At 41.9% G+C, this 18,472-nt stretch overlaps 1 protein-coding gene across 1 annotated transcript in view; it reads right to left on the bottom strand.

The window, feature by feature from the left end:
* Nucleotides 1-16,348: 16,348 nt before the first annotated feature.
* gfra3 (GDNF family receptor alpha 3) overlaps nucleotides 16,349-18,472 on the bottom strand; it is a 67,885-nt gene continuing 65,761 nt past the window's right edge. The window contains exon 8 of the mRNA XM_041797985.1: nucleotides 16,349-17,736. Coding sequence (XP_041653919.1) covers nucleotides 17,521-17,736 — 216 coding nt within the window. The 3' untranslated portion in view covers nucleotides 16,349-17,520. The remainder of the gene's footprint in view (nucleotides 17,737-18,472) is intronic.

The raw sequence follows: 18,472 nt of genomic DNA on the forward strand, positions 1-18,472 counted from the left end.
AGTGCCTGTCTCCTCTCTGGGGAGACAACTTTTCAACGAGTCAGACTGTGCCGCCGCTCGCTCGTGAAAGCCAGTCTCATTTTTGAGTCTGTAACTGTGTACGTGTATGTTTGTGTGTGTGTCATCAGCTCAATCTCCATGGCGATGATGTCCCATTCAGCCAAGCACCTGCCGGGATAAGAGGTGAAGGAGGAGGATGGCGGAGGGGGAGGTTCAGTCAGTCAGCCAAGCAAAGGGGGGAAAAAAGCATCAATATGGCTGCCGCCCCCTCACCAGGTGTTTCTGTATTGAAAAGAATCAGACTTCCGGAGATCATTCAGCTCCATTTACGTTTTGGGATCACCCGGGGTGCAGCAACCCAGGTGAGACCGGGGTAGCCATGGCAACGCATGCTGACGGTGACGAGCTTGTGCATCTGTGTTTGCTGGAAAAAAACATTCAATTTGGGATGGCAAAAAAAAAAAAAATCACTTTACAGGAACATCCTGTTGTAGAGCAGCTCCCACAGACACCAGAGGCACCTGGGGGTCCTTTGAGCGAGCTCCAGGGGGTCCAAAACAATTCATTCACTATATATTCATTTAAACAAGAACTAAAGACTAAAATCAACAGCATAATGTTCTTACATAGGTCTTTATATTCTGTAAAATCAAAAAGGACAGTGCTAATGATTTTTTGGATGTTGAGACATTGCATTCATTTCCTTTTTCCTCATATTATGACAGTTAAATAAAAAGTTCAAAGCTGGGTGATAGACACTAGTGCTTCACACTGCAGTGGGAAGAGCAACCAGAGGATCTGTGCTTGTTAAGGCTGTGTTATAAAACACTAGATTGAGTGATACATTAACCTGGAAAAATCTACCCCCAAAGAGTTCACTACGCCAGTGGTTCCCAACCATTTTTCCTCTGAGCCCCCTGATTGTATCAAAGAGAAGCTGAGCCCTAACCCGCCAAAGCCAATGGACTGGCCAGAGCCATATCTGTCATCAGGCAAATTCATCTTGAAAAGCTCCAATCCATAATGTTTGTGGACTAACGAGGATAACAAGGCAGCAGTTACAGGCAGGGTTTAGTTGTACTGTGAGCCAATTGCATTTCTTTATATAATAAAGAGCAAACAACAAACGTGAATGCTTTTCATGACAGAAAAGATGGTTTTGCTTTTCTCCCAAACTGTTCTGACATGAGTTTGTGATCAGTCAGGTGTAAGGGGGGGGTCTCTATACAATGGCAGCTGGTGGAGCGATTAGCTCGGATGTAGCTTTTGTATAGCGGCAGTTTTATCAGAATTCTCAGAGACCAATGTTGTCATATTCGAGAAACGAAAATAACTTTTGAACCATAAAATCGTAGCAAATTATTTGTTTTCCTCTGAAAGCCCTCCATTGTGCCATTCTAATGAAGCTATCCACACCTTTGTAGCTCTAACATAAGATTTTCTAGTGAGCCTTGAACTTGGTTGACTTTCCAGGGGTCTAGTACTCTAGTAACTCTGACACTGAACATCTTTTAATCCATTGTTTCATCCATTTTCAATAATCTCTGCCACTAGCTTAGCATTAGCCACCACTTGAGTTCCCCAGACAGATGTCATATGGGGTGTGACAACCAATGGCAGGCTTGCTGCCCCCTCAAGATCTTGGTGCTCCCTAGGTGGTCTCGGATCCCAGGTTGGGAACCACCGCACTGAGTCACATCCTCAATAAAATGTAAATTAAAGTTTAATTCCTTGTCAGTGAAATTCAGCCCAATTGATCAAATTCAGCAGCGTGTCAACATTACATCATTCCCTGAAACCTGGCCAAGCACAAAGAGTAGCAGCCAGGGAAAGGCTAAATTATAGCTTTTCAACCATTTTGTTACAAACACACTTGTGTAGCATCAAATATTCTTCAATATATCATTGGGACAGGCCAACAGAAGAAGCTGTATAGTAAGTTTTGAGTTTTGAGAAAATCAACAAACATAAATTCTAGCTAATGTTACTTTTAGTTAGCCTATTCCCTGCCTTTAGTCCTTCTGGCTAAGCTAGGCTAAACACAGTAGGGCAGTACACACAGGTGAAGCTGAATTTCAACAAAATAAACTGGCGAAAATATCCTTCACATGTAATGAGATGCAATACATTTCAAACAAACAGATGAAAATCAAGCTTTCCATTTAACAAATAAAAGAAAAGGTTCTTACATTTTTCATGTCACTTTTTGAAAGTGTACCTGACATTTGAAGAACAATTTCATAACACCTGTTCATCAAAAACAACACTTAAATCTTTAAAGTGTTTTTTGTGTCATTTCTTGCCAAGACTATCTCATCATGTCTTTAGAGCTCTCCTGACAATTCCAAATAAACGTCTTATGTTCAAGGTATAAAACACAAGAAATAGAGACCTGAACAGTTTGTAGCCATTGGAGTCGGTGTCATGAATATGTTGCACATTTGCATATATGCTCTGGTGGCAGAAAATAGAAACAAGCTAACTGCAGACATTATATTTATCAACTTAAATCTTATACTGTTGGAAAGCCAGTTTTTTTCCATTTTAGGTGCCGCATTTCTAAGGAGCATGCATTTGTGGGATGAGCAGCAGAGCTGAGTATGGGGGATGCACTCAGGAAAGTTTTGCCAAATACTCCCTGCCTATGCCAAACAGCTTGTTTTGCTATTGACTCTTTTTTTTTGACACCCCAAGAAGACTGTCACCTCACCCTAAGAAGACACAGAGAACACTATGCTGATTGCTTCACTGACAGAGCGGGGTTTATTAGAGACTACCTCCAGAATTTGTGATTGGAGAGGATGGAAAGGCCTGCCGGCAATCCTGACCTCAACCCCACTGAACACTTGTGGATCAGCTTGGGCGTAGCTGTTCATGCCAGAGTGACCAACACAATCACATTGGCTGACTTTCGACAAATGCTGGATGAAGAATGGGATGCCATCCCACAGCAGTGTGTGACCAGGCTGGTGACTAGCATGAGTAGGAGGCGCCTGCCTGTTGTGCCAGTGTAAGGTTCTGTGTCTTGTCCTAACCCTTCAGACTTGATCATCTAATTCACTAAACAAGAGTCAATGGCAGAATAAGCTGTTTGGCACTGGCAGAGATTTGGCAAAATTTTCATGGGTGCAACCCACATGCTCAGCTCTGCTGTTCATCCCACAAATGCTTGTTCCTTACAGATACGGCACCATTTAAAAGGGGAACAGACAGGCTTTCCAACTGTGTAGGATTTATTGCCAAGACGCATTGTTTCAACAGAGAAATAATCTACCTAACACAGTAGTTTAGTAGCAATAGCAGCAGTTCTTTTTATGTTTTCTTGTTCTAAGAAATATTCAGTATTTCACAAAAACGTTACATTAATCCAGCCATGAAAGAGTAGTTTGCTGTTCATTTGTATTTGTTTGACTTGTTTAGCCCACGTCTTACATTGTAAATTGACTGCAGCTTCTGCCAGCTCACTTTCTGCCAACGGCTTAACTCTTGTCCATTGTAGTTTATTTCATTCAGGACAACTTTTCTTGTTACTGCCTATTTCCCTTATTACAAACAATGTAAACTTCATTTTCATGTTTTATATCTATAAATTATAGTTATATCTCATCTTGGTGGAGGAATGTGGCGTTCAACAAGTGTAGTAACATTTTTGACTATATTAGTCAAATACACTTGCTTAGATTTGAGTTTTTGCAGTGTAAATCAATGCTATTGGTCTATGCCAACAAGACAATGGTTAAAATGCAGAATCTGTATATTTTATCCCAAAAGGTCATGATTTTAATTGCTTGGTGACGCATTACAGTTGCTGTTTTGAATGTTGTGTTTAATGGCACTAACAAGCCTCCCCCTACCTTTAGTTTTAGGTGGGGCAGCAGTGACAAGTACTTCAAATAATGGAAAAATGAAAACATCTTTTTGAGTAGACAGACAGCAGATAGCAGAGAAAATATGTTGAGCTTTTTCTCAGTAATGTGGTCTTTCAGGGACCCCAGCAGTCTCCCCCCAGTACATTCTGTCGTGTAATTAACTTTTTAGTTGTATCAGCTCTTCTTGACCCGACTCGCCTCTGTGCTTCTCTGACAGATTTATCAAAGTTGGTCACTGGTGCAAAATAGCAGCCCTGGGGAGGAAAATCAAAGTAAACGCTCTGTGTTTTTATAAAAGCATTTAAATGTTTCAGGCATGAGTCTTTCTTTACTACTTTTCACCCCAGTGTAATAGGGATTTTAGTTTAGTGGCTGTGTGGTCTTTATTGATTTGTGTGAATGCCTGAGAAACTGCAGCAAACGTGTGTGTTTGTATGAAAAAGTATGCACTCAAAAAGACTATCTTTGAGGTGACCTTTGGCATGATACTCCTGGAGGCAGTGAATTGAGAAAAAAAAACTGCAAGGCAATCTCTTTAAACAAATAAAAGGCTTTCATTTTACGGCATGGTCATGTAGACTTTAAAAACACACTTGCTAGCTGCTAGCATTCATCCAGAGGCCACAGAAGCTTGTCTTCATAACTTGGCCAAAGGCTAAAACAAATCCAAGTGTGTTTTTGACAGCTGTTCCAGACTGAGTGCATGGCAACCACATCTTGATAGTGTACAGAGATGGAGTAACAGTTTGTTCCAGGTGCTGTTATTCTGACAGATTCTTAACAGTCACAGAGTTACTCTGATAACCGCTCAACAGTCATGGTGTTACTCTGATGACCATTCAACAGTCACAGTTACTCTGATGGCAATTCAACAGTCATGGTGTTACTCTGATGGCCACTCAACATTCACAAAGTTACTTTGATGGCCATTTAACAGACACAGAGTTACTCTGATGGCAATTCAACAGTCACAGAGTTACTCTGACGGCCATTCAACAGTCGCAGAGTTTCTCTGATGGCCATAAAACAGTCACAAAATTACTCTGATGACTACGCAAAAGTCATGGTGTTACTCTGATGGCCATTGAACAGTCACAGAGTTACTCTGATAGCCATTAAACAGTCACAGAGTTACTCTGATGGCAATTCAACAGTCATGTGTTACTCTGATAACCGCTCAACAGTCATGGTGTTGCTCTGATGGCCATTCAACAGTCACAAAGTTACTCTGATGGCCATTCAGCAATCACAGAGTAACTCTGATGGCCATTCAACAGTAACAGAGTTACTCTGATGGCAATTCAACAGTCGCAGAGTTACTCTGATGGCCATAACACAGTCACAGAATTACTCTGATGACCACACAACAGTCATGGTGTTGCTCTGATGGCCATTTCAACAGTCACAAATTTACTCTGATGGCTATTCAACAATCAAAGAGATACTCTGATGGCCATTCAGCAGTCACAGAATTACTCCGATGGCCTTTCAACAGTCACAGAGTTACTGTGATGGCCATTCAACAGTCACAGAGTTACTCTGATGGCCATTCAGCAGTCACAGAGTTACTCTGATGGCAATTTAACAGTCACAGAATTACTCTGATGGCCATTAAATAGTCACAGAGTTACTCTGATGGCCTTTCAACAGTCACGGAGTTACTTTGATGGCCATTCAACAGTCACCGAGCTACTCTGATGGCCTTTCTACAGTCACAGAGATACTCTGATGGCCTTTCAATAGTTACAGAGTTACTCTGATGGCTTTTCAACAGTCACAGAGTTACTTTGATGGCCATTCAACAGCCACAGAGTTACTCTGATGGCCACTCAACAGTCACAGAGTTACTCTGATGGCCTTTCAAAAGTTACAGAGTTACTCTGATGGCTTTTCAACAGTCACAGAGTTACTCTGATGGCCTTTCAACAGTCACAGAGCTACTCTGGAGCTGCAACTGTTAATAGTGGATGCAGCACACTAATGACGCATATGAAAGCTTTGACAATGTGAGCCACAGCAGTCAAGTGGACAGCTGCACACAGCAGATACACGCCCAGTCTGACACGGATGCAAAGCCTTTATGATCATGCTGTGAAATTAAGCAATTATAGTTGTCTAAAGAGAATGCCTTGTAGTTTTTTTCCTTAAGTAAAATTAACATATTGACAATACGCACTTGAAGATGACTTGGAGCCATAGCCCTCATTTTGAGGTGGTTGGGCCCTAAATCAAAAAGTGTGTTGCCAACCTTAGAAAAACAAATAAATAAATAAATAACAAGGACGGGGCATTGGTGTGTCCATGTGTGTGTTTTTCTGGGTGCCAATGCATCGGGACCTACAGAGTGTGAAATGGAGCAGGGAGGTTCAGGCTTCAGCCGCGACACATTGCAACACACACTTCTCTCTCCCTCACTCTGTTTCTGTTTTGCTTTCTAGTCCTTCCCACAAACCCCTCACCCTCCTCTTTCTTCTTATTTTATTCTCCTATCCTCCTTTTCCCACTTTCATTTTCTTCCTCCCCCCCCCCCCTCCCTTTCTCTCTATCTCCCTGTCGCCGCTTTATTCCACCGCTTTATCTCTCAGGATAAAGCTCTCCCTACTGTGGAGTTTGTTTTTCCCTCTGCTCTGCCTTTATCTTCCGTTTGGATGCCGTGTATGTGCAGCAGCATGGAGAGAGAGAGAGAGAGAGAGAGAGAGAGAGAGAGAGAGAGAGAGAGAGAAACGGGGGAGAAAGGAAAGAGACAGCATCCCCATGTCAGGCCAATGATGGATTAGAATACTAAAATACTGGAGAGAGAAAGCAGACACACTAGACTCTCAAATCTGACATGCTGTGTGCAAGTGCGCGTGCGTGTAAATCTACTGCACGGTAATATAACAATAAAAAGAGAGCTTCTTTCTAAGCACATACACATATACGCTTTCTTTATTCCTCTCTCACCCTGCAGGCTTCTTTCCCTATCTCTCTCTGTCTCTCTCTCTGAGTTGATTTAACGCATGGCTTCTCCGCTTGTTTATTTCAGTACATATTAATGTAAATCACTGATGTCCACTACCGCTTCTCTCCCTCCATCCGCTGTCTCTCTTTCTCCCCGTGACCATCCTTCATGTCGTCCTGTCGACGGGTGTCTGCCCCTGATGACAAACAGCCTAGACAACAATTAAAATGAACAACAGGGCTTGGAGAAAGGCCGTCGCTCTGGCCCCCACTGGCCATGTCAATCAGACTCCCGCCCTCCCCTGCTGACCTCAATTAACCCCCACTAGTTGGCTGCAGGAGGTGGGGGTATTGGGCGGGTTCTGACCCGGCTTTCTAATTCTATGTAATGCAGCAGAGGATGGATGGAGGGGCCAATTCTGAGGTCGGAGGAAAAGGCTTGGCGCCTTTTGAGCTAATTCCTGCTACACCTTACACTTGCTTTTGTCAAATTTAGAGAAGAATCGCTGTGTTGTTGTGGTCGCAGCTCAGCAGCCAGGAGACAGTGTAATCAGACTGGAGTACATACACCTGAAAGGGATTTTACATGTGAAGTCGTGTTAAGGACGTGCAGGTTTGAACAGTTCCAGACTTGTTCCAGGAGATAGGCTGAAGCAGCTGCATCGTGGTCCCCACAGGCAATGTATCCAATCAAATTAAGCCTCCTAAATGTTCTTGTTTTGTCACTGATAGGCTCAGATTTTAATTCCAAGTGTCTGACAACAAACAGAAAGGATCCTCGGCAACAGACCTTTTGGCTTGTGAAAGATATTCTTTTTTTAAAACCACCTTTACTTCCTCAAAGCTACCACACTACACTGACAAAAAAGTAGGTTTAATGTGTTACAGCTTTTCCAACAAAATCATTGATTTCATTGTTTCCGAAGGAACTCAACAGTTTTTCAGCAACTTTGCCTGCAGAAGTAGATTTCTACTTTCAAATGTTATCTTTAAATCCTTTCACCAGATTTCTAATCCTTTAACCAAGCCAACCTGCTACCAGATTATATTTGGTTTGGCACAAACTGGGACTGGAAAATGGAAACTGCAACCCTCCACCAACATAGGCTTATGACAGAGTGGCTAGACGGAAGCTTCTCCCCAGTGCAAAACACATGAAAGCGCACTTGGAGTTTGCAAAAAACTCAAAATAGCCAAACAGGCTTTCATGTGTTTTGTACTGAGGAAAGTCCTTCGTCTAGTCTCTCTGCCTAAAGCCTTGCAGTGATGATTGTCTTTAAGGAGCTTTAACCCATCTCCACCTGGATTTCTGGAGCTCAGTAAAAGTGACAATCGGGTTATCTTACTAAGGACAGTTTCCCACAATTGCTCAGTTTAGCCATGGTGACCAGCTATTGGAAGAATTTGGTTGTGCCAAACTTGCTCCATTTGAGAATAATGGAGGCCTCTTTGCTCTTGGGAACTTTCAGAGCAACAAAACTTTTTTATAGCCTCTTCCCTGATCTGTCTGAGCTCTGCAGGCAGTTCCTTTGACCTCGTGGCTTGGTTTTTGCTCTGGTATGCATTGTCAGCTGTTGGCCTTCTATAGAGAGGTCTTTCCAAATCAGGTCCAATTAATTTAATTTTATACAGGTGGAAGAGAAGGAGAAATGGGAGGAACCTGAGCTAAATTTAAAGCATGAAACTTATGTAAATAGAAACTACAGTTACCATCAGCCCCTGTGTACCCATCATCCTCCACTCACTGGCTTGATCCTACAGTGTGAAAATGGTGGATACGACAAGTGGCAAAGTAGAATCGAGTGACAAACTTTTTGAGATTGTGGTGGCTCCAGCGGCTTTTAAATCTGACATGTGGAAGCATTTTGGAGTCAAGAATACGAGTAACATAAAGAGCCACTTGGCATACCATCACCTGGAAAAGATTTTCAAAGACGTGGAGCAGACCAGCCAGGCCAGAAGACTCTTAAAGGAGCACCTACAATCCTACTTCCTCACAACAGTGAGAGGCCTCAGCAGATCACAAGGTGTATCGGTGAAAACATCAACAAAGACCTCCAGCTATTTTCAGCGGTGGACAAAGAAGGTTTTAGAAAGTAGGTTATCAAGATAGAGCCAAAATCAAACGTTTAAGCCTAATGCACCTCTATGGCACTTCATAATATTCAAAGGGAAACTGTTGTATAATGAATGCCAACATCACTTTTTTCAAGTCTTCACCTGTTGTTTTTGATTTCTTTTCGATGCCGCATTAAATACCGTACTTGTTACCGAGATATTAGTACCATGAGATTTTGGTGCTGTTACATCCCTGGCCTCCACAGCATGTCAGTACAAGCCGAGTTGTTGTTTTGACCAGTGGGTTGATTTGCTGCACATTTCCATTGTGATGTAATGCTGATTTAGAGATGGTGATACAGGTAAACCAGCCTGGTGTTTTATTTTGAAATTCCCCTGAGGCAAACTAACCGATCTGGCAGTTTTATCTGGAGTGTGAAGCATGGATGGGAACCTTGCACAGACAGACTTTGTGGAAATTGGGGGTAAGTAAGAAGCTGAGGAGGGCATATCAGAGGTCAGGGAAACTTTGGCTAATAAATTGAATCTTCTCCAGTACCCCATTAACAGTAACCTGGTTAAATGATTAAACCCAATCTTCACTTAAATGAGCACACAAACATACTGGCTGATTTTTCCCTTCAGATTGTGATTGATAGTTACTGCTCTACTACTGGTGGGTTTGGATGACTGGTAAGATTTTGGTTAGACTTAGTAACTTTCCAGTCAACCTAAACAGCGGAGTCAAAGGTAGACCAGCAATGCCTGTGTTCTGCAAACTTAAATACATGTTTCTGTCAATCAGGAGTAGTCATTTTAAGCATGTTTTTGTAAAAACAGTGTCTTGTGTTTTAAAGACACTCCCTTACAGAAAGGTCTGTCTCTTTAGGAATCCTTCCAGTAAGGTTGTCAGAAACTTAAAATAAATTTGAGGAAACAAGATCTTCAGTGGACAGACTTAGATCAGACAGCTTCCATGCAGCCATGGCTAAAAATAAAGAATAATGTCGCATACACTTGAATCCTGCTTTAGGGCGTTTGAGTTGGTGTCTAACTTTTTAAAGCGGTCATGACCTGCGCCTCGCTCTGATCTCTTAATGAAAACACTTCATAGACACATTTGCAGTCATTACGAAGGATGAATGTTTCATTGTAATCAGTCGGAGAGATTACACTGATTACAGATTGTTGTTTGTGACTCATAGTTAACAGTGCGGCACACTCGTCCTCGCAGAACAACACTTTTTGCTGCTCAGCCTGCGTCAGGACTGAGGGATTTCAGGTGAGCGTGCAGAGCTTTACTCAGTGTCTTATCACTGTTTGTCTGACTGACAGACGCTTTGTCTGAAGGCTGTGTTCAGACTGTGTTTGTGTGTTTCAGCAGTGCCTGTGGAAAGAGGAGAAAAGGTTGCAGACCTGTCACCTCTCTTTTTCCATCTCTTCGCTCATCCTTTCATTCCCTTTGTAGTTTGAATCCCTTGTGGCTTCACAAAGCACAAATTCTTTACCTCCTTTATCCATCCCTCTCTCTTCCTCTTTCTCCTCTCTCCTTCCTTTTCCTTTCCTCCCATGACACTCCAACCTTTTCTCATCCGAGGGACTGAGAGCTTCTTGCTCCACATCACTCATGATTAGTCCAAATAAATGAACCCATACACGTGCCAAATGCCAATCCTAATTTTATGAAGCACAGAGACTCTCTGCCACTGTGCCACCACCAAACTGTAAACCAGCAATCAAAGACTTTATTCAGTCATATATGGTCTCTAAAAAATATCAATGCCACTACAGTCCTGTACCATCCCTTTGACAGTGGGTGTCTTCTTTCACACTGTTAGGATGTGCAGCACGTCAAATGAAGCCTGCCTCTTCATTGGTTAGGTAAATAGTGTATCTATGTAGGTTTCCATTCATCCAGGTCATGGTTATCCAAATCTTCCAACCTCAATCAAGTTGACCCCTTGACAAAGATTTGGATATGGGAAATAAGAATTTTTTAAAGCTTGCTCAACTTTTCACTTCCTGGTATGCTGCCTGCAGGAAAAGCTAATTTACTACATCAACCATTAATCCTTTTGTAGACATGGTAACCTTGGTTTATCCGTTAACTCCATTATAATGAACTACAGTTAAAGTCAATGATAATTGATATTATCAAAAATGAAATTATTAGCATTTTCTAATGTCAATATGTTTGAGTTCCTAATAGGTCATATGACTTAGACACCTCTAAATGACACATGCTTGTATTAAAAAGTATCAGGATAAGTATTACTACTATTTTTACTCTAGTTGTTCTCTGTAGGTACATACAGTGCATTAAGAACGTGTTCAGACCCCCGTCACTTTTTTATGTTGCAGCCTGGTGCTACAGTAGAAAAAAGGATTTTTATTCTCATTGATCTACACTTGGTACCCAATCATGAAAAAAGGAAAATAGAATTTTAGAAATTTTTGCAAATTATTTAAAAATAAAAACTGAAATATCACATTAAAATGGCTTTCACATGGAGTTCAACTCCAACTCTGCTATAAGCCCAGATCGGTGGAGGGCTGCAGTGATGTTCGTCCTTCTGGAACTTTGTCCCATCTCCACACAGGATCTCTGGTCAGAGTGACCATCAGCTTCTTGGTCACCTCTCTTACTGAGGCCCTTCTCCCCTGATTGCTCAGTTCTGCAAGATGACCAGCTCTTGAAAGAGTCCTGGTCCTGTCATGGGGGGGTTCTGAGTGTAGATAAATGGGAATATATTTCAACTGTAGCATCAGGCTCTTGCATAAGAAACAAAAAAAGTGAAAGGGGTTTGAATATTTTATGAATGCATTGAAACTCCAGCCTTCAATGTCCGATTTGTGTCAAGCGGTAACAACACTACCCACCACTGCTTAATGGGCCCTCTCTCCTCTCTACTGCATGATTACTGACTACAAGTCATGTTATTCAATTTTTTGTTTTTGAAAATGAAGGGGAAAAAAATGAAAAAAAAGAGCCAATTTTTATGTTTTAAAAAAATTTAAAACCCGAAAAAATGGCAGTTTTATTTTTTCAAAGAAATACATAAGATCTACATCTTAATTTACTTTTTATCTTAGAACTAATTTTTCTTCTTAAAGTGGGGGGTATTATGTCTTTTTTCAAAGCTTTACACCATCTCTCTGAAACCCACGTAGTAGCTTCACATGGTTTACAGCTCACAAAAACTCCTCACGTTTCTCACACTGGTGTCCTGAAAAATCCTTATTTTAACCTCTGTCTGAAACGCTTCATTTTCGCTGCTGTCTCTTTAACACCCCCCCCAACCTGCTTTCCTCCAATTGGCCAATTTTCCAGAGGCTGGCTGGCGGCAGCACTCAATGTTTTGTGCCAGCCCCCTCCAATGTGACTATATTGCTATGCTAGTACTTGTAAACTTTGAATGAACCGGTCCAACTGACGGACGAACCAGTCAGGAGATCCTATTGCGATGACCTCATCAGTTCACTCCATCGAAATCTTGTCTCGGGAAGATCTCTGAGAGATTCCCAACGAACCGTTTTCATCAGTTTACACACTAATTCCAAGATAACTGCCACATACGTTTATCTTGCGGTTTGAAAATTTGCATACGTGAAGTATGGACACCCAACATTGTGACTTTAAATTTATGTTTTAAAAATCGGAAAAGTATAATACCCCCTCTTTAAAGCATTCTGGCTTTTTGTCAAGAAAATATAATCTAGATTGGCCCATACACTCCTTTGCCTGTTGTTGTTGGTTCTTCTGCTTGTTATTCACTTATTTGTTTATCTTTTCATTTGTACATACAATTCTAATTAAACCTTTCAAACAAAAAATTCAGTCATGAAATAGAAATTTGACTTATGCTGTCTACATAGATAAACACCTCCAGCAGTCCAGGCATTTTTGAATTCATATTATTAGATTTTTCTTCTAATAATTACCTTCCATTTCTTCACCATTAATTCACCAGTACATTTAGCATTACAATTTTTTGTAACACATTGTATAAGTCAAATAAGTCTGTGGTCATACTGTAAAACACAATGGACGGCTATGTAGACTTTAATTTTGACATGGAGGCTTTTATTTTGAAATGTTCATCTTTCCCATTGTTTCACATGAATTCCTTTTCCTCAAGTCTTTCATTAAAACAAGAAAACAAAAAGCATTTTTTTATTTAGTTTTTGTGACTGAATAGAAAAAATGGGGAAAACAGCTCTTTTTTTTTTTTTCAAGTCGGAAAATCTGAATAATAAATTTCTCTGGATTTCTGAGCCTCGTTTCAACCAGGAAATGGAACTACCTGTAAAAACACACTGACCATGCGACCTACTCAAATGAAGCTTCCAGCAGTTTTCTTTACCAGCAGCAAAAGTCTATTATTTGTGCATCATGTGACTTTCTCATTTATGTATTTCTGGAATGAGGATTTTTGGCTTAGCTAGCAGGGTGCTAGCATTACCATCACAACTCAGCAACAATTATAGAAATTAGTCTTTGAGCCACATGGAGGACAAGTGTGCTCCCGATCCATGCTAAAAATTTCTCATATACACAAAACTGCATGCTTTGAATTGAGAACATACTGAATGTGATGTCACATTTAGTATGAACAGTGTGAAAGAATGCAGTTTCATACATTCCTTCCTTCTGTGCCACTTTTTTCTCTCCTCCTCTGCCCCCTCTCCTCCTCTCTCTCCCTCCTCTGTCTCCTTGCCCTCCGCCATCACCAGGGCCCCTGCAGATGGAAGTTAATTTTACACGCTCACGAGAAATAGGAAAAAAAAATTAGTGTCAGCAAAAGATTTATAAGACATAGAAAATCAAGAGCCGGCGATTCTCTCTGCTGTGTTTGTGCTCCAGGGTCCTTTCTGTTCTCACTATAGCACACTATTTCTATCACCCCCCCCTCCTCTCCACACTGCTCCCCCCTCAGGAGCCTGTCAGATGATAAAGAGATGTTGTCAGAGACTGATTATCAGCCAGGCAACTAAAAACAAGTAAAACATCAAACGCACAAAGACCACACAGGGACTCGGCCTTATTTTTTCCCCTAATTTCTCCTCCATAAATCTCTCTCACTCGCTTTCTCTCCAACTCCTTCTCCAACTCTTTTCATTTTGTCTGTGTCGCTGTCAGAAGTACCGTGTGTGTTTTTTTTTGTGCCTGCTGGGGAGCTATTTGATTTGTTCGGCTGTTTTAGAGCTCATATTGTTTCTGGTGTGTTGTTTTTATTATGACGGCTTTATTCATATCGGTGCCTGTGGCGGCGCAGGTCCCGCTCCCTGAGTCACCGGGGAGCGAGATAGGGACGGGGATAAAGTAATAAAGCAAGAAAGAGCTGCATCGGCTCAACACACGGCACGGCAGTATGTGTGCTAATGCATGCGAGTGTGTCTGTTTGTGTGTCTGTGCTGACGTGGGTGGGAACGATGAAGTGCAAGTTCAAATTAAAACAAAAAGCTTCACTCAATTTTCTCTGCAATCTGCCTGCACGCACAAACACGCACACATACTTGGCACCTCATGCTCATTAAACAATGAGAGACGTTTGTGTCATTTGTCATTCGGCATGGCGGCCCAGAGAAGACGATCGCTCCATTCATCAGCGTGATAAAGTTGGGTAGATGTATCATCTATCATCCACACCTTCAGTCACTGAAAGATCCACAGACAGGTGAGCTTCTACCAGTGGGACACAACCCACCGTCGTCATAAGTTAACAAACAAAACAAAACAATAAGATCTGACTGCAGCTGGAGGGCCTCTCTGTACATGTGGGTGTTCACATCCAAAGTTCACCATTAGATCCTTTCTTTTTCCGGGAGCATCTCAAAAAACAAATCAACTTTCTATGTGGGTGTCTCTATTTCCTCCCTTAACTGGTGAGAAAGTTTAAGGTGCTTTCCACATTCACAAGTGACACGTTAATGCATTTTTTCCTTGGGTTGGTTAGCGTAGGTTGTGTGAGTCAGTATTGTGAAGCAGACTAACAACAACACCAACCAAGGGCTGTCCTTCCACCATTATGTCACAGCCTCCTTTTCTTGCAGCACAGGCAAACTAATGCCATGCTTACTAGTAACACTTTACTTAGTGGGACGGCTCCAAGATGCTACTTAGCTTAGCAGAACGAGTCAGGGGTTGACTTATTGAGATTTGGGTAGATGAGCAGATTTGACAGTACTCACAAAAATATCTAAATGAACAAATGCAGCTGATGGACCAGACTGGCTTCTACCATGGTGCTGGTGTTATAGTTTTATGCTGCTGAACTGAATTTTTTTTTATTTTTTAAGATTTATTTTTTGAGCCTTTTGTGCATTAGATACAGGAGGACAATGGATAGACTTGGAAACAAGAAAGAGAGAGTGGGGAGAGACATGCAGCAAAGGGCCACAGGCTGGATTAGAACCTGCTCTGATTGGCCCGTAGAGATGTGACAAACAGAACGTTCACCCAATCACACTACGAGTTTTTTTCAAAGCCTCTGCCTTTTCTCAGACATTTCCTATTGAAGCTTTCCCAGATGGATGTGTGAAACACACCCTAACCCTAACCCTAGCATGTAAGGTTACCAACCAATGGGAATGTAGCAAGAAATTACATAACATTAACTGTAGCGCTGGCGCTAACAAACAAGATAGCATAAGAATGGAGAAAATGCCACATCAGGAAGTTTGTGGGATTCCAATGAGGAGAAAAATATTGATCTCAGCTGTTTTTCTAACGGTTATAACAGCTGACCTCCAATTTCCACATACAGTGACTGCGCCGCGATCCACTGGTGAATTGTACTGCAGAGTAAATCACTCCCTCTCTAGTCTATCAGAACATTTCCACAGCCAGCGCTCCAGACCAGCCGCGGCGTGTGCCTGGAGCGCCACTCTGCTCCGCTTCGTTTGAGATACGCTGCAGGTCTATTTTCAGTGCTGGCCGCCATCAAACCGCATCAATACCCATCGATCAGAAAGCACCAAAAAGTAAGTCAGAAGTGTAGATTATCTGGTTCTTTCAAAATACAACACAATGCATGGACTCTCGGTCGCCAATCATCATGATAAAAGGACAAAAGGTAAAATAGTCCACGGTTAATGTACTATTCCTGCGTGAACTCACAGTTCTCCTGTGATCTCTGCACGATCAGGGCTGCGCACTGTGGCGCAGCGCTCTAGACTCGCATCCAGTGGGCGAGGTCGCTCGCCTTCGGTCAGAGCAAACCCGATGAGCAGCAGGTGATCCATGAGGGACAGAGAGAGAGCAACATATGAAGGAGAGAAATTCAAGTCTCAACAAACAAATCAGAAAACTTCTTAAGGTTTTATCACCCTCCCCCAATCGATGTCATCCACAGGCAATTAGTCAGCACAGTTTTTGTTTTTATTGTATGTCTTTGCCTTAAACTCACATTTCTTCATCCTTATCAAAGCCAATAGCTCGGTTTGTTAGCATGCTGAATAGTAACACCACTTACGCCGACCTTTCCAGCTTTTCATTTTCCACGCTGATAAACTTCAGATGATCAAATCAAGGATTTGCACAACATTACTGTACAGCCACATATGGCACTATGCTGCAAGCAAAGCTGGCAATGCACAATCAGCACATTTGTTTATTTGTGATGTTTTGGAGACATTAGGTTTACATATGGAAAGACATAGTGGCAAACTCAAATATGGCTTATTCAGATGATACAGAAAAAAACTTTTATGAGGCTGCACTTTCTCACAGATAGACCAGGATGTATATCTAACTGAAGCTAACACAAAACAGAAATTGCATTAGCAGGGTAACATTAACTCCTCAATATTTACCTCAACACTCAATCCGGCTTCAAATTTTAAAGAATAATTTTCTCATCTTTATTTTACAGGAAAGGAAGGGCTAACACATTTACACCAGCTGTCCTTGGAATAAGTCATCCTTGTGTTTTCGCCAAGCACCGTTCACAAACAGGATGGTGGTTACATTCAAATGGGGACCTGTACATCCAATTCCAATGATTACGAGTCCTTTTTGTGCAAGCTTTCCTTTTTAGGTGTGCCATTTCAGTAAAAACAGTCTTGTAGTTTTATAATTAATGGGGGAAAAATAAATAATGTTTAGTAAAATTGTAAGTAAAGTACAGGTTTGTGCCGTGCTATCAGACAAAGCTGCTGCAATTCGTTGAGCAACACTTTCGCAACCTTACAGGCAAAGAACGTAGCATAAAGAGGTACATTTTGTTGTGGTGAAGTGGTCCGTGTTTTACATTAGGAGACTGATGTGACCATTTTTTTCATCTCAGCTGCTGACAGCGAAGAATACTCCAACAGTTTCAGCTACATACATGATGATTATAGGTTTTTTGGCAGCGTGTGAACACCCCTACCTTGACCTGGTCTTCTGTGCTCCCAGGACATTTATACACACCTTCAGCTGCAGTCAGACCACCATAAACAAAGTGCCATTGCAAAGAAGAAAAGGAACAAAGCGGGGACAGAAAACTGGGAATCAAGGGGATGCTACTGACTAAATGTGAAGTCCTTTTCTTCACTTTGCTTCCTTTCAATTCACAGCCATCAGTCCAGGATTTCTGGCAGGTCCATTATGTGATTGTGTATATTTGCATGTGTGAATGTATGTGTATGTGTCTTCACGATGAGCTCCATTTTACCCCCAACTGAAGGAGGCGCTCAGGAGCAGTAGGAGCAGTAAGACGGGTGCAGGAGGGCCAGTGGGGAGCGATGCAGCGCCCCCGGTGCCGGACGAACCCAGGTTGGAGACGGTGGCTCTCTCTGAGTACAGCGGGATGACATCAAACTGACCACCTTCGTTGCTCTCCTCCTCAATCTGAGTCAGCTCCTCCTCTTCTTCACTCTCCACCACCTGACGGAAATGAGACAGTGTAGGCAAATTTAGCAATACATTCACCTAAACTCTCATGTAAATAGTGTAGAACAAGTTTTCTGTGACCTGTAAGTTTCTTACTTTAAGTCTGGCTAAAAAACATCGGATTTAACTGTAGTGTGAGCGTAGCCCTATATATAGCCACATGTGATGAGGGAGGAAAAGCTATTAAAGAGGCAAAGCTAGCATTTTAGCACAATGCTAATTTGCAAAGCAGATGGATACACCCGTTTCCGTGTTTTTCACTGGCGGATCCATCTTGCAAAGCTATACTAAATATAAACTACACTTTCGTTGAGTATCCTATAATATGACAGAGCTGCATTAACTCTTGAAATTTCTGCAAGGGTCAGCTGCTGAGAAGCACCCCCACAGCATGATGCTGCCATTACTGTGCTCCACAGTGGGGATGGTGTGTTTTAGGTTCATGCAGTGTTTGGTAAAACAAATGTAACATCTTATCTCACAGCCAAAATGTACTATTTCCATCTCATCAGGCCAAAGACATTTCTTCCACTTAGCCATGGAGTCTCCCACATGCCTCTTGGTTGAAGGTGTCAAGATTTGATAAGAGTTTTCTTCAGCAGTGGCACACTTTTTGTCATGTGTCTTGGTGGCCACTCTCACATGTCTAGAAGTTTGTGAGTACAGCCTGATCCAGGCAGATTTAAATGTGTCATATTCCTTCCATTCCTTGATGATGGTATGAAATCTG

The sequence above is a fragment of the Cheilinus undulatus genome, linkage group 10 (assembly GCF_018320785.1).
Source record: "Cheilinus undulatus linkage group 10, ASM1832078v1, whole genome shotgun sequence".
NCBI classification, from domain to species: domain Eukaryota; kingdom Metazoa; phylum Chordata; class Actinopteri; order Labriformes; family Labridae; genus Cheilinus; species Cheilinus undulatus.